Below are 22,601 nucleotides of genomic sequence, written 5' to 3' on the forward strand. Positions count from 1 at the left end.
CAGAGAGACAAGTAGCGAGCTGTCACGTGCTGGATGGACAAGTTTGCAGGTGACTAAACGATGAGGGCATCCTGTCCTTGATCTTGAGTAGATGGTTTGGATGTATGTCCTCCCTCCCTCTAGACAAAGGAAGAGAGGGGTAGACAATAAAACAAACCCATTGGTCTTATTAGAAAGTTTTATTGTCTCTGACACTCTTGGGTTCTTCCAAGCCTTTTTTCAAAATGTTGGACAACTCATTACTTTAGGCCTAGAAGTCTAGCAGTTGCAACATCCCATATGTCCAACAACCTAGAGGTGCGGGATTCCTTTCTCAGCTCTTCCAGACCAGGAAGGTATTCCCAGGTGGGTAGAACCAACCAGTCGGTTCAGAAATGTACTCAGACTCCACCTTCCAATGGGTACCTCTATGTAAAGACCGAAGGTTTGTATTTCTGTAGGAACAAATAGCAAATTTTTAAAGTAATTTGTATTTTTCCTAACATATAAACCTGAAGTTCTTTACAGCCCACCTCAGCCACCCCTCATTCTAATACCTGGGCTAAAAGGCAAAGTGGAGTGCAGACCGACAAGTGGGTGGTGCTTCCCCCCTACTGTCGATGGTTAACGACCTTGACTGAAAGTTAAACGGCTGTTCCAGCTCACGTCTGCAGGCTAAATCCCATGTAGAGGCCTTCAGGTTTGTACATTAGGAAAAATATAGGTTACTTTAAAAATTTGCTATTTTAGGATGTTTGGAGAGAACGCCACTTCTGTACCATAATTGTTTAGGGATACTGCATAACCTTTGAAGATGTTACTACATACACTATGCATGGGACAGCACACTGAAGACAGTACAAAAATTCTCTGCATTGTCCTGCTGACACTCAGCTGCATTGCTTTCTTCTTTTTACTTTTCATGGGCTGTGTTGGGTTTTTCATACCTAGCTGCCCAAATTTTCTAACTTTACCTGGGCTCTGGATTTCTTGGCTCATTCTAGAGAAATCCCGTGGAAGGTGCCCTATGAATGTTTAGAAATGTGACTAGGCTTCCTTGTTGTATTACTTTTTAATAATATTAATAGTAATTATACATAATGATAATAATGTCAAGAAATGTACATTCTCATGAAAAACAGTTTGTGCAGTAAAAATCCATAGTTACTTAGTAAAATGTATTACTGTACTATGTAAAAGACAAAGCAATGACTTTCGAGCACCTGAACAGTGTTGTTCATAAATAAAAAAAAGAAATAATAATAATTCATATGAAAATAGTATTGGTGTCTGCCTTTGCTCATTGACTGAGGGTTAGCATCATAAAGTTTCTTAATAGCTGGCATTAATGCACCATTTGCAGTATAGTATCTGCTTCCACAAAATTTATGAGGGATCTAGGAAAGGATCATATATTATGCAGTGTCCAAACTTAAGGATATACGTCATGAGGAAAAAGTTATAGGCTTGACTGTATTAACGTTGTAAAAGTGTATGTCAAAATTATGTACTTCATAAAATTGTTTTCAAGAAGTTTCCATTCAAATAAGAGAAGATCTGCAAGGGACGTTGTCATAGTCTCAACAACAAGGAAATGTTGTTAGAGCATGGGAATGTGTTTCACTTAGGTAATTTTTCCCATATAAGCACCTAGATGAAGTTTGATGACTTTTTAACTTGGCATATGTCAAAAGTCTCTTCTTATACTTTCTTAATTACATAATGTTTAACAGTGATTTGTATTTATGAGTGATAAAAAAATAAAACTCCATTTCTGAGTCCAGTCCCGTGTCAGCCGGTGAAATTCCATTACAGCACGAATTTCTAGGTATAACCTTGCTAGATATACCAGAGAAAAAGAGCTTTCAGGAAAGCTGGGGTTACTACCCCAGTCGAGCGTCTTCTAGGAAGACGTCGGTATAAGGAGGGGTGAGTGAATACCACTACCACGGAAACCTACTCGAAAGATCTCTCCTGTCAAAACCCCCGAACAGAGCGGTGAGCCGTTACAGCTCCCACACCAAACACCCGCCAGGACGGCGACACCAGCGCCACCTACCTCATTCCATTTTCTAGCTTTCTAGCCCGTGAAATCTCTGTTTCTTTTGTGTGCTCGTCTCCATTATTTTGGATTTTTCTGCTTTCTGAGATGGCGTCGAGCAGCTTTACCATTTCCAAGTTAAGTACCATCTTCTTGTGGGGTTTTGTTCTGTATTTTGGCTGTTAAGGTCTCGTATTTTCATAAATATTGAGATCTTATTATGTCGCCACGGCGTCCCCTGCCAGCCATGTGCGATCGCATGAGGCGACTCCTTCTGTTCTTTTCAGTTGGAGTTGTCTCCTCGTCGTTATAGATAAAATTTTGCCCCTTTGGTCCCCTTCCTGGTGGTTCCTTGCGGTGGCTCCCCCCCCCTTATGAATTATTTCATTGGCCTACGGGCCTTGGTGAGAGTGATGCCCCGTCTAGGTTCCCCCCCTCCAGGTTGGGTTCCTGTTATTTTTGGTCTCACTAGGCTAATTATTTTGCTTGAAGATGGTGCTCTCTCTTGTAGTTTTATTTTTATTATTATTTTGTTGTTTGTTTTACCTGGTGCTGGCGGCAGCCTCAGATCTAACCGCTTCCCCGGGGTAGGCTACGCTCTCTGTTGAGCACATTTTAGTTTTTATAGTGATGGTTATTTTGTGGAGTAGGCTGTTTGCATCCATCCCCTTGCCCTGGGTGAGGAGTTCAGGTTGAGGGAGTTTTGTTGCTGGTTTCCCCGGGATCATTTTTCGGTGGGCAGAGTGAGCCCCTTAGTCCTCTTCCTCCATTTTGGGGGAATCGAGTTCTTGGGTTGTGTTTCCTCTAGGCTAGTCGCCCCCTTGCCCGCCATTCTCGATCCTGGTTGGTTCTCAGCACAAAATTTCTCTCCCTGTTGCTTCCTCCTCCCTTCTGCCCTCCCTTTTTTCCTAGCCTATGTTAAGGTTAGGACCATATTAGGCTTCGCCTAGGTAGAGTCGGGCTTCGGGTTGTGTTGCTTCCAGCATTCCACCCTTCCAAGATTCATCGTCTGGGAGGTATGGTGCAGTTGAGCGGGTGAGCTTCTCCCCGTCTCCTGTTCCTTCCTGGTAGCCTACTCCTCCCCCTCCTTCCCCCCTCCTCCTCTCTCCAGCCTTGCTCTACTCGTGCGGGTGACGCTAGATGGCGTTTTCTCCGAGTTCAGGGACTTCTCCTATTGGTTGAGAGATTCGCTCCCTCCCATATCGTCCCTAGCATCGCTGTATTGGGGTTGGCGGTTTGTTTACTTTCTCCCCGTCGGGTTACGCTGATACGGTAACATATTGCTTCAGCCTATGTTTAGAAACATACTGAGCATTTTACCTGTCTTGTTTCTCCGGGAAGTAAGGGCGGAAGGTTGTTCATTTGGAGAGGAGCGGATCCTTCCGTCCTCTTGAGTTCTTATCATCACTTATTACTGTTTTTGTTTTTGTTTTTGTTTTAGATAAGTTTATCTACAGGAATATTTTCCTTAATTCATTATATAAGTGAGTCCGGTCCTATACCCGGGGGCTCCGCCGTTATTTTACTGGCAGCCCTTAGGGTTGGTTCCTGGTCTCTCTTTCCTTCATCCCCCGGAGTACTCCGGGGTCTGAAAAACCTTTACCTTCCACTCTATGTAATTTAGAGCTTATTGGCCCAGTTTATGATTAGGAGTTCTTCTCCGCCGGAGTATTCCGGTTGCAGTGGAGTTTCCGGCCCTCGTCAGCTTTAGCTTGCTTAGAGTGGGAGGTTCATCTACTGTTTTACTTACAGACTGTTCGCTGTGAGGAGCGGGGTGCACCGCCCCCTCCAACAACCTTACGGTCACGTAGTTTGCCGGACCCACGCTGGTTGTGCGGTCCGACTGGATGACCTGGTTGTCTGGCACCCTGATGGTTGTGAGGTTTGCTTCGCTCTCTGCACAACTGTCCAGGATGAGTCGGTAAGTAACAGTCTTTACATTACTCCTGCCTTATGCTCCTCATATTATATGTGGTATATTGTTTATGAGTCCCGGAATGGTTTTCGTTCTTAGCTAATTGTTGGTTTTTCTCACAGGCGGATGAAGCTTCCAAGAAGTCTGCCTTGGAATCCCTCCGAGCCTGGGTGGCTGGGTTTGGTAGGAACGTTCCGTCGGGAAGCCCTACGTCCTCGGCGCCAGGTTGAGGACTTGCTCTACCCCGGGCGCACGGGTGGCGGCCGCAGTGCCTGAAGACCTTGCCACCCCTATCATCCAGCAGATCCGGGATGAGACCCAGCCACCCCAAGTGGATATCCTCACGCTGAGGTCTCGAGGACGTAGCCGCCATGGATCTCAATCTGGAAACCCATGAACGAGAGCAGGACCAGGTGGTAAGTGGTGAGGTAAGTGAGGTTGTTGGGGCAGGCCCCCCTTTATTTGACTCCCCTGCTTCATCAATTTCTTCATTTTGCAGGTTTTGTAAAGTCTTCCTCCTTGGGTGATAGAGCTCCGTCTGCTATCCCCAAGTTGAAGTTGAAGACTTCATGGAAGGCGAAGGGCTACAAGTCCTCGACCTCCAAGAAGGCATCGCCCTTCCCCGTCGAAGGCTAAGGCTTCAGGGCCTGTAGCCTCCGGGAGCAAGTCTGGTTCCTCCAGCAAAGGCGCGAGTAAGAGGGCTGCAAAATCAAGCCCTCCTCGCCAACCTGCTTTCGATGCGCAGAGGCCTTTGCTAATCAGCTGTACAAGCGTTTTACTGAGGACTTGGATTCGAGATTTAACAAAATCTCGAAAAGTTGGCCAGTCATGATAACATACTGGCGGGAATGGCTCACCCACCCCAGCCGAACCACAGTATGTTATCCCCGACACTGCGGACCTCCCGCCGTTCGATGTCGGTAACCCTTGGCGTTTTGCACTCCGGGCCATCCAACATGATGGCAAACTGACACTTGATGGTCTTGCACGAGACGGTTGGAGGAATTGGAGTTCTTCCCCCGATCTCCTGCCCCCTTACCCAGGCTTCGTGAGGCTTACGGAGGAAGCTTGGATTCGGTCAGACAAGGTTCCTAGGGAGACTGTCATCGTCCCTAGGGACCAAGCTCAGTCGGCTCTTCTGCGCACTCTGACGGAGTGGCAGGCAGACAATACGAAGTTGACTCCTTTCAAGGGCAACTTCACTATGTTTGCCCTGGGAGACAACCTTCCCACCCCTTGCTTGGACAAAGTCGCTCTGGCTACGGCCCGAGCGTGCTTTGATGGTAATCCTTACCACAGCTAAGGGAGACAGACCCTACTTCCTGGTATTCCCAGGAAGTAATGAGTTCTGGCTGGAAGCCCCGTCCACCTTCACGGTCGGGAAGCTGGACCCCCTTCTGCGCTTCCACGCAGTTTAGTGAGCAACTCCTAAGCTGCCGGAAGCTCTTTGAAAGCAGAGTTTGATGCTCGGGTTAAGTTAGCCCGATCCTTGAACTCCGTATGCCTTTCTGAAGCTACTGCCGTCTCCTGCTCGGACGAACCTTTCTTTCAGGTATTGGCTAAATCCTTGCTGGCAGGCTTCCAGTCTGACTTATTTGAGTTTATTATGGCCAGACTGGAATGTCGGAAGTTCATCTTTGCCGATGCGACTATCCGCCACGAGCCTAACAAGCTCGTGAAAAGCTCGATCTGGGGACCTAACCTCTTCCCTGAAGAGGAGGTCACGAATGTTATGGCCGAGGCTACACGGGCCAACCAGAGTCTTCGTTTCGCTGGGGCATTTCGCCTATAAGCGTAAGACCCCAGAATCGGCCGGCCCCCAATCGAGAGGAGGTAAACGCTTCAGGAGGCATAAGAGGCCCTACCATCAGGCGGTAGTCCAAGCCGCCCCGGTCTCGGCAGTAGAGCAGCCTTCTACTTCCAAGGCTCACCCCCAACAGTATGTGCTGGTCCAACCAGCTGCACCCTCCTATGTGGCCTCACCGGCGCATACAACCCCACATATGAAGGCCGTGGTTACTTTCACGGCCTTAATAGGGTTGCAAGGGAGGAAGAGGCAAAGCCCCCATAGAGGGAAGCCCAACACCACCCCAAGGGGAAGACCTGGACGTGGTAGGGGGAATAAACCCGCTCCCTCCCACTGAGAGAACACAGGTAGGCGGTCGCCTGTTTTGGTTCAGGGACCAATGGACCTTCAGCCCTTGGGCACACAGCATTGTGTCCAAAGGACTAGGATGGAGCTGGATCAAAGACCCTCCTCCTCTAACCAGGTTTTACCAGCCACCCACGTCAATCCTAAAGGATTACGTGACAGAATTGCTCAACAAACGGGCAATAAAGAAAGTAAGGCACCTAAAGTTTCAAGGCAGGTTATTCACTGTTCCCAAAAAAGACTCCGATCAGCAAAGAGTGATCCTGGATCTGTCGCGTCTAAATCTCTACATAAAATGCGACAAATTTCGCATGCTTACGGTAGCTCAAATGCACGGACTCTACTTCGCGTGGAGCCGTCACCACCTCTATCGATCTTTCAGACGCTTTATTATCACGTCCCGGTTGCGCGGAACTTCTCTCAGTTCCTCGGTTTCAGACTCGGGAATCAAGCCTACTCCTTCAGGGTCATGCCCTTCGGTCTGAACATTGCGCCCAGGATATTCACAAAGCTGGCGGACACGGTAGTACAACAACTCCGGTCTCAAGGGATATCCCTAGCAGCATATTTAGACGATTGGATAATTTGGGCACCAACAGTTCGAGTGTCAGAAAGCTACGTCCATAGTCATCAATTTCCTGGAGTCGCTAGGTTTTCAACTGAACAGAGAGAAGTCCCGCCTGACTCCGGAGTCCCGGTTTCAGTGGTTGGGTCTCCAGTGGGATCTGTCATCTCACACGCTGTCCCTTCCGCCTCCCAAGAGGAAAGAGATAGCATCTCTCACCAAGAGATTCCTCAAAATCCATCAGCATCCCGTCGGTCCCAAGAAAGGGTCCTTGGATCTCTTCAGTTTGCCTCAGTGACAGACCTGCTATTAAAAGCGAAATTAAAAGACATAAACAGAGTGTGGCGGAGTCGAGCCAATGTCAAGCTCAGAGACAAGGTCTCCTCCATTCCTCAAATCTTAAAGACAAGATTGCGTCCTTGGGCCTCGGTCAAGGGCCTGTCCAATACAGTTCCGCTTCAATTTCCCCCTCCGGCACTAGTTGTTCACACAGACGCTTCCCTAAGCGGCTGGGGGGATATTCACCAAAACAAAAGTACAAGGAACGTGGTCCACAATGTTTCAGCAGTTCCATATAAATACCCTGGAAGCTATGGCGGTCTTTCTAACTTTGAAGAAAATCCGCCCCCAACCGGATTCATATCAGGTTGGTATTGGACAGCGCAGTGGTAGTTCATTGCATCAACAGGGGCGGCTCCAAATCAGGCCGAGTAAACCAAGTAATGGTTGCTATCTTCTCCCTGGCGAACAAGCACAGCTGGCACCTGTCAGCCACCCACCTAGCGGGTGCGGAACGTGGTGGCGGATTCCCTGTCCAGGACTACTCCGTTGGAGACGGAGTGGTCCCTGGACGTGGGAATCTTTCAAATGGATTTGCCGCCGGGTTCCGGGCCTCCAAGTGGATCTGTTCGCAACGGAGAGCAACTTCAAGCTCCCTGTTATGTGGCTAACCTGGACCCTCAGGCGTATGCCATAGACGCAATGACAGTAGATTGGAACAATTGGGAGAAGATTTATCTTTTCCCTCCAATAAATTTACTGCTGAAAGTTTTACACAAACTCAGGACATTCAAAGGTCAATTAGCCCTAGTAGCCCCTATTGGCGAAGAGCAATTGGTTCCCTCTTCTTCAGGAACTGGGATTACGGAGTCTTGGATTCCCAAGCCCATTCTGACTCAGACAGTACAAACCAAGACTGTGTCAGCTTCCTCAAGAATTCAGAATGCCCTAGTTTTATGGACTTTATAAAATTCGCAGCCCAAAAGGAGCGAACATTGACCCCGTCAACACTCTGTTTTTAGAATCAGATAAAAGAGATTCTACTATTAGACAGTATGACTCAGCAGTCAAAAAATTAGCCTCCTTCCTAAAAGCATCTGAAGCCAAAGTCATGACAGCTAATTTAGGAGTTTCCTTCTTTAGATCATTGTTTGAGAAAGGCCTTGCTCCGGCCACTATTACCACAATCAAATCAGCATTAAAGAAAGTATTTCTTTACGGCTTTAAAATCGACCTTACAGATTCTTACTTTTCATCTATCCCCAGAGCATGCGCTCGTCTGAGACCAGTATCACGCCCACAGTCTGTTACGTGGTTTCTCAATGACGTCCTCAAGTTAGCATCAGAGATGGATAACTTTCATTGCTCTTATCAGGATCTGTTAAGGAAGACCTTATTTTGATTAGCTTGGCTTCAGGTGCTAGAATCTCAGAGCTGTCGGCTCTCACTAGAGGTGATAATTATGTGAACTTCCTCCCGTCTGAGAGGTCCTCCTTTCCCCTGACCCTAGATTTTTAGCTAAGAACGAAGACCCACAAGACAGGTGGTCTCCTTGGAAGGTGGTGCCCTTCCTCAAGACCAGTCTTTATGTCCAGTTTTTACACTTAAATCTTACCTTTTAAGAACTCCACAGTGTAAGTCGGGTCCTCTTTTTATCAGGGAGAAAGGTGGTACTCTTTCACTAAATGCTATAAGACAACAAATTCTTTATTTCATTAAACAGGCCAACCCAGATTCAGTTCCTAAGGTTCATGATATTCGAGCAGTTGCTACTTCCATTAATTACTTTCATAATATGGACTTCTCAGAACTCTCTAAATACACGGGTTGGAAATCACCTCTAGTGTTTAAACGCCACTATTTAAAATCGCTCGAAGCCCTGAAATTTTCTACCATAGCTGTGGGAAGTGTCATCTCCCCACCTTAATTAATCATATCCTTGTCCTTTCCTTTTCCCCCCCGCCCGCCTGCCTCATTTACTTTTCTGCTTATTCTCCTGGTTGATTATACCTCACTGCCTGGCTCCTCATATTGATGTTTCTTGTACCTGTTATTGGAAAAAGTGTAATCTGATATGCCATGATTGTTTTTCTTATGGGGTACTGGACAGTTTTTATTTGGCTCCACGTACCCCAGATATATGTATATGTTAATGCTCATTGATTTTTTCTCTTACGTGTTTAGAATAAGTTTATGTGTATAGTATTAAGGTTATATTTACAGTTATTTTGGGCGCTTTTCATGTTTCGCTTTGCTCAAGTAATTTTAAGATTTTTTGGGGCCTCTTCTCCGTTGTGTCGGGGACCTCCCCACGTCTCATAGTATTAAGTTGTTTGATGTGCCTTAGATTTAATATGCCTTAGTCTTAGTATTCTTGCTCACGAAAGAGATTGCTTAATTAAAATTATTTTGGTAAACTTTTGCCTTTTTCTTCAGATTACCCCCCATTTCTTTTTCTTGGTACTTGCAGCCTTGGCATGATTCTCTATCACGATTTCACCGGCTGACACGGGACTGGACTCAGAAAAGGGATTTTGACAAAGGAAAAATCTATTTCTGAGGAAGGTCCCGTGTCACCCGGTGACCCTCCCTGAATCACCTAGTACTCTCCCCCTCCCTCTTGCACATGCCAAGTCTGGGGTTAGTGCTAGCATGGAATGAGGTAGGTGGCGCTGGTGTCGCCGTCCTGGCGGGTGTTTGGTGTGGGAGCTGTAACGGCTCACCGCGCTGTTCCGGGGGTTTTGACAGGGAGAGATCTTTCGAGTAGGTTTTCCGTGGTAGTGGTATTCACTCACCCTCCTTATACCGACGTCTTCCTAGAAGACGCTCGACTGGGGTAGTAACCCCAGCTTTCCTGAAAGCTCTTTTTCTCTGGTATATCTAGCAAGGTTATACCTAGAAATTCGTGCTGTAATGGAATTTCACCGGGTGACACGGGACCTTCTCAGAAATAGATTTTTCCTTTGTCAAAATCCCTTTTTGTGCAACATGAAAATTAACTGGTATCTAGAAGTTACATGTCTACAGCACTAAATAGGTAAATTAAGCCAGCCACACCTTAACTTAGTCTAGTTTGCTTAGTTTGTACTCTGCTTTTTAAAATCATTTGAGTTGCTCAGCTTTCTCATGTAGTATTACTTTGCAGTTTTAACAGAATGGAAACAACTTCAAGGTATTCAGCTGGGGCAGAAAGTGGAAATGATATTGATGAACTAATTAATGACCTTCCTCGTGGGCCACTGGACCGTTACAGAAACCAAGCTTCATTCAACTGGAAAACCATGAAACTGCACCTGGATCCTCCTGACGTAATTGCATTTATGGTAAGTTTGTTTTTGAGGGCTTGTACAGGTACTGATGATTGATTTGTAATCATTAGATAATATTCTCACTTGAACCAAATTCAGACTTGACTGAACAAAGTAATAGAGCAAATTTAGGTAGTGATTGATGTTTAATACGCTGATATTCCTGATTATTAATTGCACAGTGCTGTGCAGTATAAGGAAGATTTTTACATTAAATAATTTGAGTGTTGTAGATTCATTTTTTAAAGAATGATTTTGATTGTCAAGTGAATCATTGGGGTGTAGGTTTTTATGACTTTCCATAGAAAATCAATTATTTAAAGTACTGTACAGTGTAAAGGCAGACATTGTATGGGGTAAATGCATTTATAGTAAACCTCCCATATTCGCGGTCTCACAATTCGTGGTCTCACCTATTCGTGGATTTCTCTGTGGAACATATATACGCATTATTTGCTGAAAATCCGCCCAGTCACGGTATTTTTCACTGAGAAATATTCACTAATTACTGTATTTTCATCTAATTTTCATGACTAAATGCACTTTTTGTGATAAAACTATTAAAATATTCAGGTAGTGCTCGAGTTACGATAGTTCACCTTACGATAATTCAATTTTGCAGTGGGGTAAACAATTACTACCGATACAACAATATTTATAAAATATTTTTAAATTTCGTGCGGGCGCAGGCAGCAGCGTACAATCAGGCAGCGAGAGAGACCAAATTACAATAGACCAGCTTCTTTTCCTCCAACTCTTTATCCCATCTTCTAATTAAAAAAGTAACAGAGAATGATAAAAGTATTTTTAGTAACGTTATACTCTTGCGTAAATGCATACAGCCATAAACAACTGACCGAGAAACTGGTGTTTTGTGTATCACCGAATCGGATAACAGCAGAACTTTTGCTTGTATTTAGCCATCATATGGTAATACACGGTTACCGTAGGTTGTATTACAAATGACGTTAAGTAGAATGGGACTGGTATATTTGTACATTATACCCTTATTCGGTATGGATAAAAAATCGGCAAGGAAATATACTGCTAAATATATGCTGCAAGTTGTAGCTGAAGCTGAGAAAACAGTGTTCAAGCTGCTAATGACTATAAATTATCGTGCATCGGCAACATGGATGAAACTCGACCATAATTAAAATTGGAGAGAAAGTATTTTAATCAAAACTACTGGGCAGGAAAGCGCACATTACTGCTATTTTTACACCGATAAACGATAAATACATAAAGCTCGTATTATGATGAAATCAAGTGAAAATAGCAAATGGAATCTTGATTTTTTTACAAAAAACAAATGCCTCCAAACAGCCAACATCATCTATTAATGAAAAAAATAGCTAAATTGACACCACAACAGACGCATTTAAGTTTTATTTCGACTTAAAAACACTTTGTACAGTATAACAAAAAATAACTTTGCCCCACATAAATAAATTATCCAGAGATTCGCTTACACTATCTAGAAGCAAGAAAAGTGCTCTGAACCTTCAGAATTAGCTGATATTAATAATCACTATACCATGTATGTGTAGAGTATACTTTATAGTGTAGGCTAGGCTACCATACATGTATCCATGGTACCGAATACCCTAGTGTATGAATGATTTTATGAAGTATCGGAAGAGGCAGAAGGCCAGTAGATTACATAGACAATTCATTAGGTCTGGCCATAAGCCTACTCAACCTTTTCCTTCTTCCAGTATTGCTCTTCTCCTCCTGTTCCTCCATTGCCTGATAAGTCGATTCCTCTGTCATTCCCTCTGCTCTGTCTTTTTATGCTCCCTTTGTGGTTCAGGAGAAGAGGATAGGTAAATTGAGGAAGATACTAGTTTACTTCTTTCACCAGTTAGACATTTGACCAAGTATATTATGGGTAAAGATCTCAGTTCCCCTAATAGTAATCCATCTTTTTTGGTTTCCCCTGTGGGAGAGAAGGTTTCAGAGCCTTTGGCTGTCTGTAGCTTGCCCTATGGACTTCCCTGCATCAGTAGGTTTATTCCTCTGCCAGGGAACCAAAGTGTATCTCACGGCAAAGGTCTGTGTCTCAACTGTCATCTGGCTCTGATTCAGAATGTTCTCTGAAGGATTTATTGGGTAGAGTGTAAGACTCGTGTCAAACGGCTCATGTACTATCCTCTTCTGGGGAGAGTGACAGTGATGTGTGTGACCCAGTGTAATTATACATGTATTATAGACAGTATTCTAGTTACTTCAGTAGCTTCTGAGCCATGCATCAGTATTTATGTTGTTCAGTCATTTACTCACTCAGTATCATCATTTATTCCTTCTGTTTCTGAAGTTAACCCTCCTCCTCTTACTCAGTTTCCCCCTGTTGCCTCAGATTCCTCACCTTTTGGCCATTGTACCTATTTATACTAGCAGCTCTTCCTCTTCTACTGCTTCCAGTGTTGTGCAGATGGCTTCGACTGTCGTCCTAGTTCTGTGGTGATGTCACGCAAGAACCCTCTACCTTCTCCCTACAAGTCATCTGGTTTTTACCACCAGCAGCTGTGATGTCATTGCTGGCAGTCTCGGGTACATATCCATTTCTGGCATTTGTTGCCTCACCATCTCAGCCCATGGGTTTACTGTATTCTATCATCTTGGTTCTTCCTTTGTACGTAATGGTTTTCAGACCTGATTTGGTTGATTCTTCTTTGGTTTTTAAGCAATTCATGGTTTGCATTGTTTCACTTTTTCGTATCCTTTTTGCTGAAGATGAATCCGTTGAGCAGCACTTTTGAATTATTCTAACTCTGCTCCTTTTAAAACGAGTAAGAAGTTGAAGCTATCTGATTCCAATATGGCACATTTTGAGGCAATCTCAAAAGTACATCTCTTAAAGTTGGATCTCAGTATGCCACTGCTTTGGTTTCCAGTTGTTCCGACATGATATACAAGCCATCGGTCCTTTACATTATGAATTACTTTCAGCAAAGCTGGAAATGGCCATTGAGCTTTCAGTGGTTAGGCAGTTAACTACTGTCTGGTAGGCAGGAATTTCGCCTGTGTGGAGGTAAACTTTCCGTTATATATAAGTAACTTACCAAATAATTACAGAGCTATAGTTTCTACTTTGCGCGGCAGCTCAGAATTAAAAATTCGCAGAAGCGCTCTTTTGTTTTGGGTGTAGGTAGACTGCCCCACCCACTTTCGGGGAAGAATAGGTACAACATAGCTAAAGAGCTCAATTCGTTTATGCCAGCCAATGACTAAACACTGGTTATTGGCAGTTCTTAGTTTGTTTTTTTGCCGGATAGTTGGATATCTTCATCTGGTGAAGTACTCTGTTTTTTGGTAGCGTTCAGCTATTATTTAGGTTAGCTAATATTCAGTTATCTTTATAGATTGTGACTTTCCCGATTTGGACTTTTTGACTAATCATGTCAGATTCTAGTTTGTCTATTGCAGCAAAGGCTGGAAGGCTAGACTCACTTCAGCTAAGTAGGACACTCATACTGTCTGTGGTCCTTGTAGGGAGCAAATTTGCTCGCCTGATCTTAATTGTGAGAAATGTAAGGACTGGGATAAGGGGAAGTAGAAGACTTTGCAGACCCACTTAGATAAATTGCAACATGACCGACTGAGAAAGGCAACTGTTAGGGCTGAAGCTAAGGCTTCCACTAGTTCAGTTAATTCTCGAATTGATATTGCTGCTTTGCCTATCCCTTCAACACCTGTGACCGCATTTTCTCCTATTTCCAGTCCTCCGACTTTTCCTGTGACTCCGTTACCTGGCTCTCATTCTTCTGAACCCAATGCCATTGCCAGCTTAGAAGTGTGTTTGGATCAGAAATTTAATTTGTTAGTTAATACTGTTTCCCAGATGGGGAATTCTGTGAAAGTCCTGATGGACAAATTTAATAGTGTTGGTGCAGTGTCGAGTGCAGAGTCAGTGGAGGGGGCGGCTGCCTCTCCCACCGATGCGCTTAGACCAAGGTCCCTGCTAAACTTCCCTTGCTCAACTGGGAGGAAGCAAACTGGCAGTCCAAGGGAGGTCGGTGGGGTTTGCCCACAAGTAGTCATTGCCTCATCCAAGCCTTTAGCCTGCCTATCCCAGGACTCGGAGGAACGCTGTTGGAAAGGCATTTGTTTGGATGTTCATACCTTATCATCTAGTGATTTGGACTCACTTGGGCCCAAAAAGTGCAGTGAGCGTTTTGCTAAGGTTTCGAGGCCTTTGAAAAGGCTGTGCACTTTGCTAGAAGTTGATTCGCCCCCATCTCGTAAGCGAGTGTTAGAGAGGGACCATAGCCAACTCCCTTCGTGTAGGTTTTGGGAGTCTCCTGTTAAAGATTATCGCACCCATTCAGTGTCCAACAAGCATCCTGACTCCAAAAGAGTGTATGCCAGTCCCATGCATCGATGTAATGTGTCCGGGCGCCCAGAGTTTGAAAGTGCAGTGTATGACCGCCCAGTGGAGGATCATTCTGTGTCAGAGCGCCCCGTGTCCAAGCACCCATCGTATGAGTGCCCATTGTATAGGGGTTTAGTGTCCGTGCTCCCAGTTCATGGGCGCCCAGTGTCTGAACATTCCGAGTTGGAAGGTTCAGTGTATGAACGTCCAGTGTATGGACGTCAAGTCTCGAGCGCCCATCATATGAGTACCCAGAAGCCGAGCGCCTATCATACGGGCGCCCTAGTGTCCGAGCTTCGAGCTCCCGACTGTCTAGTGTCCTTTAAGAGTGTTGCAACTTGTAAATGTTCTGTGTCTGCTCCATCAGTGAGTGGGCGCCCATTATCCGAGTGTCCAGTGTCTGTGGGCACTTCTGTTGATGTTCGTCCACCTTCCAGTAAGCGTGCTGTGCCACAAGTAGGACACCCAGTTCCTGACATTTCAGGTCATCTGTTGTGGAAGACCCATTGTTGGTGCCAATTCAACCCTGACTGGATAGTATTCTGAGCTTACTTCAGAAACCAGCTCCTGTAGTTCAAGAACCTATGGACCCTCCAATGTCGCTCGTTTCCTCTGACGAGGAACCAGTGGAAGAGGAACAGCCTACGTTGAATTATTCGGCTCTGCTAAGATATTTCTTGGTATGCTATCCTTTGGTCTTCTCTCCAGCCACCCCTTCTTCTCCGGACTCAGCCTTTTTGATGCGGCAACCTGCAGGGACTGCCAGCTTACCTCATATGGTTCTGTCTTCTTCATTGAGGAAAGCCTTTGCCCCTGTCAATAGCTGGTTATAGGGAAAGCAGTTTTCTGTATGCCTCTCTCTCGCTTGATACGGCAGAAGTATCAGTCGTACACAACTGGAGAAGCGCCTTCCTTGGGAGTTTCTGCCTCCTCTCAAGGGGACTTTTTCAATCTCATAGAGGCTTCTCGTTGCTCCGCTTTCTCCTCTGCAAAGGTTCTTTGTACTGCGTCGGAGCTGGACCATCTTGTTAAGGATATTTTTAAAGTCTTTGAGGTCCTCAGCTTTCTTGATTGGACATTTGGGGCTCCAGCAAAGAAGATAGATGACTGCACCACACTTCAGGAGGGAGAACTTCGCTTCGGACTGGTTGGGGGTTCTAGCTTGTGCTGATAGGGCAGTGAGAGGCGGCGCTCAAGAGTTGGTGACCATATTTACCACAGGAGTTCTGAAGAAACGAGATTTGTGGTACTCATTTACCGCGAAGGGAGTCACACCCTTTCGTTCTCCTCACTTCTGTTTGCTCCTTTAGACAGGACCAGTTTATTCCTGCAAGAGACTCTGGAATGAGTAACAGCCAAACTCAGAAGAAATCACAACTGGAGAAGCGCCTTCCTTGGGAGTTTCTGCCTCCTCTCAAGGGGACTTTTTCAATCTCATAGAGGCTTCTCGTTGCTCCGCTTTCTCCTCTGCAAAGGTTCTTTGTACTGCGTCGGAGCTGGACCATCTTGTTAAGGATATTTTTAAAGTCTTTGAGGTCCTCAGCTTTCTTGATTGGACATTTGGGGCTCCAGCAAAGAAGATAGATGACTGCACCACACTTCAGGAGGAGAACTTCGCATCGGACTGGTTGGGGTTCTAGCTTGTGCTGATAGGGCAGTGAGAGGCGGCGCTCAAGAGTTGGTGACCATATTTACCACAGGAGTTCTGAAGAAACGAGATTTGTGGTACTCATTTACCGCGAAGGGAGTCACACCCTTTCTGCGTTCCTCACTTCTGTTTGCTCCTTTAGACAGGACCAGTTTATTCCTGCAAGAGACTCTGGAATGAGTAACAGCCAAACTCCAGAAGAAATCTACACAGGACCTTCTTGCGCAGTCCACCAAGAGGACTAGGATCCCTGCATGAGCTACTTCAACTGCCACAATACTAGGACGTCTTCTGCATTGTTGCAACAGCCCTTTCGAGGTGCTAGAGGTTGATTCCAGTCCCGTCCTAGATCCAGCCTCCGAACGACACGACCCATCAAGAAACCTATCGTCAAGTCAGCCCCTCAAAAGTGAGTTATCTGTCCTCAGTGTTCCAGTGGGAGCAAGACCCCTTCATTTTTGGAGCAGGTAAAAGAACAGGAATGTAGGGCTGTGGGTACTAAAGGTCTTAAAAGAGGGCTATGTAATCCCTTTCAGGAGAAACCTCCCTTAGTAACCTCTCCCATCAACTTAACAGCCTACAGTACTCAGTAGGCTCGGATAGGTTTTTGGCCATCTCGGGAAGTTTCAGCTCTACTCAAGAAGCAAGCCGTGGAAGTGGTCGAGGATATAAGCACAGAGGGATTCTACAACTGCCTCTTCGTTCCAATTCAGGGCACTTTGTTTTGGGCTCTCAGCCGCTCCCCAGGTGTTCACACGGGTGTTCACCTTAATGCCAGTTTGGGTCCATTTGCATGGGATATGTCTATTTAGGTATCTCGACAATTGGCTGGGCCTGGCGAGCTCCCGCTCGCAGTTGCTTCAGGACAGGGATTGGCTCCTCAAGTTTTGCCATGATCTAGGGATCATGGTAAATCTCAAGAAGTCAGATCGCACCCCCAAGCAGAGGATAAAGTACCTAGGCATGCAAGAGTCTTCCCCTTGGACTCTCGTATCAGCAGGTTGAGGAAGGCAGCACAGCTGTTCCTGTCTCAACAGGAGCAGCCAGCTCAGCAATGGCAAGTCGTCATTGGAGGAGCTGTTTCCTCATGGGCATCTACACCTTTGGTCCCTGCAGTGGCGACTGAAGGATTATTGGTCTCAATCTTGAGATCCCCAGTACTTTCTCATCCCTCTTTCGGAGGAGGTGGGAGAGGACCTAGACTGGTGGATGGATGACAGGAACCTCTTAATAGGTGTATGCCTACATACTCCCCCTCTGGACATGCTTCTGTTCTCAGACTCATCAACCGAGGGATGGGCGCATACCTGGAGGAGTTGCTGACCTTGGGAGTGTGGCACCGAGATGACAAGTACCTGAACATCAACATCCTAGAACTCAAGGCAGCCTTCCTGGCCCTCCAAGAGTTTCAGGATCGAGTGATGGGACACTCCGTGGTGTTGATGAGTGACAACACCACAGTAGTGGCATACGTCAACAAGCAAGGGGGGCCTGGTGTCCCTTCCGCTTCATCAGTTGACAATGCAGTTGCACTAGTGGGCTCTGTCCCACTTGGTAGAGCTGTCAGCCAGGTACATTCCAGGCAAGAGGAATGTAGGGGCAGGCAAGCTCAGTGGCCAGAATCAGCAGAGAGGGTGTTCGATCTGTAGGAACGTCCAGTCATAGATCTGTTCGCCACCCACCACAACAGGAAACTTCAGGTCTTTTGTTTGGTCATGTGGACCCTTGGGCCGCTGCGGAGGATGCGTTCCAACACCCATGGGACAACCTCAGTGTCTACGTTTTTCCTCCATTTTGTCTGATTCACAGGGTGATCAGCCAAATGATGATCACCCCTAATCTCAGGATGATTCTGGTGGCTCCCAAATGGCCCCAGGTTGTTTGGTATCATGACCTGCTAGCTCTTCTCTCCGAGGAAATGACAGAGGTTCCTCCCTGGCCCAACCTGCTGTCTGTGTCAACCCCACATAGAGCAGTACCACCAGGCAGTGCAGTCCCTGTGTCCTCATGGCTGGCGGTTATCCAGCATCTCCTGCAAGTGAGGGGCTTTTCATGTCATGCAGCAACGGAGATGGCTGGACACCTCAGGCAGTCCTCAGTAGCAGTATACAGGGAAAGTGGGCCATCTTCTGTGTTTGGTGTCTTAGATGGGATATCTCTCCGGTCGGAGCTACTGTTCAGCAGGTCGTGAACTTTCGTCTTTCTTTGCTGAGAGAAGCTTCACTCCATTTTAGCCATAAAAGGCTACAGAGCTGCAGACGGCCTAGTCTTGCAGCTGGAGGGGGTAGATATCTCCTCTGCCCACCCAGGGACCTCAGGCCCCCTGCGTGGGACGTGACTCTCGTTCTAAGGAGCCTGACTCGTGCATCATACGAGCCTTTACAAGAGTCGTCAAACAGGTCTCTGACCCTTAAGACTGTCTTCCTGCTTGCCCTGGCATCGGCGAAGAGAGTAGGAGAACTTCACAGACTTTCCTTCAGTGTTAAACACTCGAGGGGATGGGGATCAGTTACGCTTGATTTCGTCCCGGACTTCGTAGCAAAGACTCAGAACCCATCGGTCCCTGACACTAGGTTCAAGTCCAACACGATCCCCTCCCCAGAGGACTGTTGGTAATGACCCAGATGAGATGCTACTGTGTCCTGTTAGAGTGCTGTGGCATTATCTAAAGAGAACTCGCCATCTCCGGCCTGAGTGTTGATGACTCTTTGTTAGTGCTGGCTCAACCAAGAAGGAGGTGTCCAAGAACACGATTTCTTTCTGGCTTTGTGAGACGATTAGGAAAGCGTACTCTGCTGCTGGAGAAGACAGCGCCGGTACCTTCCACCCGAGAGCTCACAAAGTCGGGAGTATTGGTCTGATCCCCTCATTCTGGAAGAGCCTGTCGGTTCCTCAGGTATTGAAAGCAAGGGTTTGGTCTCAACAGACCACTTTCACTTCTTTCTACCTTCAGGATATTGCCCACAAGTCCTTTGACACCTTTTCCTTGGGACCTGTGGTGGCTGCTCAACAAGTTTTATAGCTTACCCGGCTCCTCTAACAGGATAGGGTTGCATTTCACCTAAGATGTGTGGTTGTGGATGTGAGAATGAGTGTGGGAGTGACTGGCATCTCCTTCTCTTCCCTTGGCTCTCTTCCTGTGGGCAGAGAGTGGGCGTGCCGTTACATACTGGATCTGTGTTCAATGCAGGTAAGCATACAGTTCAAACTTCTGTTCTATTTCCTTTCAGGATCATAGAAGTAAAACTGCTCCTTCCTCTAGCAAGGGGAGGAAGGAGACCATGACAATGAGACAAACCTGATGCAGGCAGTCCTTGGTTATTGGCGGGGGTTCCGTTCTGGGGTTGTGATGATAACCGAAAATCAGCGATTTCCAGTGCTTTTTCGGGTTTATCGGCATTGAAAAGTGCCGATTTTCAGTTATCGGTGCCTCTGTTAGGTATGTATTGGCGCCAATACCCAATTATTGGCGCCGATAAGCGGAAATCAACGATTTTCGGCACCGAAAATTGCCAATTTTCGTCACTAGACAAGCGCCATAAAACCGGATCGCCATTAACCGAGCCCGCCATTAACTGGGGACTGTCTGTACTTGTATTTGCCTTACTGTCTCCAACTTTTTAAGGTTCACCCTAGCCTATTTTTATATGAAATGACGTCTTTCTCATTCATGTGAAAAGGCCCAGAAGTCTGACAATCTCACATTTCCTACAACCTGATCACTTTGTCAGAGGTAGGTTTTCCCTTCCTCGCTCTATCGACCAGGAAGGGAACACAAGGTGAAGCAAACTCCAGTCAGTTCATAGAGACTCAGTCAGATTCCTCCCTCCAACCAGTGAGTCTTCCTAATGTAAAGGACTGATGGCTTGTATATCATGTCGGAACAAATCACAATTTTTAAAGTACAGTAAATTGTATTTTTCCTAACTATACAAACTTGAGGACCTTTACATACATTTTCATGCCTCCCCTCATGCCACCCCTCAATCTGACACTTGGGCCGGAAGGCAAATTGGAATGTTTACATCCCTAATTGATGGAGTCATTCAGTTCAGTCCTGGCAGCCATTTGGAAGGGCAACTGGATGGTTTCTGTTGACATATAAGACATGTACTTTCACTTGACAATCCATTCTAAGTCAAGAAAGTATTCACACTTTGTCTTCCAAATCTAAGCCTAGTGTTTTGGTGTGAGCACAGCACTACAAGTATTCACCTGTGTGGTGTTGCCATAAGCAGGATGAAGTCGTCTGCTTGGTATCAGCATTCTCCTATAATTGGATGACTGGTTAGTTCGTGCCAATTCGTTTCAGGCGATCTTGAGAGTAAAGGATTATCTTTTGTGTCTAAGCCTTGGGGCTGGGCATTTTGATCAGTGTTTACAAGTCTATACCTATTCTGACCCAGTTGATTGTTTATCAGGGGATGAAGATCGACTCTCTCTTATCAGTCTTTTCCGACAGAGAGATGGTTAACAAATTTTCTATCACTTTTGAGGGAATTTTGACCCTTGAAAAGCCTCTAGTCAAGAAGTGGCCATCTCATTTGGAACACATGGCCTTGTTAGAGAAGTTTATCAGCATGGCTCATCTAAGAATGAGACATTCAGTTTTATCCCAAGAATTCTTGGGACAGGTCTCATCTTCCAGACTCGACTCCAGTAGTAATTCCTTCAGTTCTTTTGGGTACTCTTTGTTCATGGGGAGATCAGTCAAGACAGCTGATGGGTCTGCTGCTAGGCCTGAAGAGTCTAAACCTCGCATTGTCCTCACATGAGTAGGGGCAGATTGGGTAGCCATTCTGGGAAACAACAAAATGTCAGGGAGTTGGACTGTAAGAGGAGAGCAAGCTGCATATAGACAACTTAAGAGCTTTTGGTGGTTTGGAAGGGTCTTATGCAAGTGGAATATCTAGTCAGAGACAAGACATTGTAGTCTGTTCCAACAATTCAACATAAGAGGCAAGGAGGCACAAATCGAAAGATTTGTTCAAGCCAACGGAGAAACTTCTTTGGACAGAGTCCAAGAACAGCATTCTTTTAACTCAGTTTGTCCCAGTGAGAAACTATGTAATCACAGACCAACTCGGCAGGAAAGGGCAGGTTCTTCTGTCAGAATGGTCTCCCAGAAGTTGTGGAACCTTTGGGGCATCCCAAACATCAATCTCTTTGCAACTGCCTAAAACACAAAACTCCCAGTTTACAGCTCTGCATGCCAGGATCCTCAGGCACTGGCAGTTGGTGCTTTTTCAAGTGTGGTGGAATTTAGACCTTAATGCTTTTCCTCTGTTTGCTGTTTTGAGGAAAGTACTCAATGAGTTGCGAGCTTCGCAGGACTTAAGGATGATTATCATAGCTTCTTGGTGGCCCCAAAGGGAATGGTTTCCTGAGTATCCGCTTCTAGAGGTAGATGTTCTTGGCCTTCTGCCATTTAGGAAAGATTTTTACAGACAGCCTCATTTAAAAGATTCCATTAAAGCCTCCAGAAGTTTCATGTGATGGCACGGAGAATGTCAACCCTCTCTTATGAGCTAGAGACTTTTTGAGAGCAGCTAAGGAATGACTGGAAAGCCCTCAACTGTTAAGCTGTATTAACGGCAGGGGCTTGTTTATAGATCTTGGTGCTTGTCCAGAGGGATATCCAGTACCCATCTTCTTCTTTCCAGCTTGTTCCCATTTTTATATGGGGTCGCCGTGATGCCTTCTGTTGAAGGACTTTGATTTGTCTTTGGGGTAGACTTTGTAGTCCCGATCGGCTGTCTTGCCTGACATTGCTTAGACCCCGGTATTGTGTACATGTATTGTACCAGATCACCAGCGCTCTTTCTCGCTACCACTACAGGTAACCTGATTAAGTTTTTCTAGTATTTCAGGCACATGAAGTAGTTTTCTGTCCCATCAATCAAAGGAAATTGCTTTATGTTGTCTTCAGGTCTGCATCACACTAACTTGAATATCACTCATGATTTAGATTGAGGGAATTTTTCTAATCTTTTGAGCTGGAAGCCCCAAAATCATCTTATTGTGGTTTAGGATGAAATTTTGAACGTAGTCCATAAGTATTTAACATTACCTCAGTTTGAGCCTTTAGATAAGAACTTAAAAGGCATTTTTTCTTTTAGCTCTCACTACAGCAAAGCATATTAGTGAGCTTCAAGCCCTTTCTTGTAATATGGGCTTTGTTCAAGTGAATGTCTGTCCCTTTCTTCATTGTTTAGAGCAGAAACAACATGAAAGGGCAGGCCCTTCCCAAATTTATGACAGTACTTAATTTAACTGCTTTAGTAGGCAGTAAAGAAATGGCTTTGTTATGTCCAGTTGGAGCTCTTAAGGGTCTACCAG

At 45.7% G+C, this 22,601-nt stretch overlaps 1 protein-coding gene across 5 annotated transcripts in view; it reads left to right on the top strand.

Annotated features, from left to right (window-relative positions):
• Positions 1-22,601, top strand: part of LOC136846470 (peroxisomal acyl-coenzyme A oxidase 3-like) — a 282,208-nt gene that overhangs the window by 23,373 nt on the left and 236,234 nt on the right. For all 5 annotated transcript variants that reach the window (XM_067117271.1, XM_067117275.1, XM_067117272.1 and 2 more), the window contains one exon: positions 10,077-10,254. In XM_067117271.1, coding sequence (XP_066973372.1) covers positions 10,087-10,254 — 168 coding nt within the window. In that variant the 5' untranslated portion in view covers positions 10,077-10,086. The remainder of the gene's footprint in view (positions 1-10,076; positions 10,255-22,601) is intronic.

The sequence above is a fragment of the Macrobrachium rosenbergii genome, chromosome 15 (genome assembly GCF_040412425.1).
Source record: "Macrobrachium rosenbergii isolate ZJJX-2024 chromosome 15, ASM4041242v1, whole genome shotgun sequence".
Lineage (NCBI taxonomy): Eukaryota > Metazoa > Arthropoda > Malacostraca > Decapoda > Palaemonidae > Macrobrachium > Macrobrachium rosenbergii.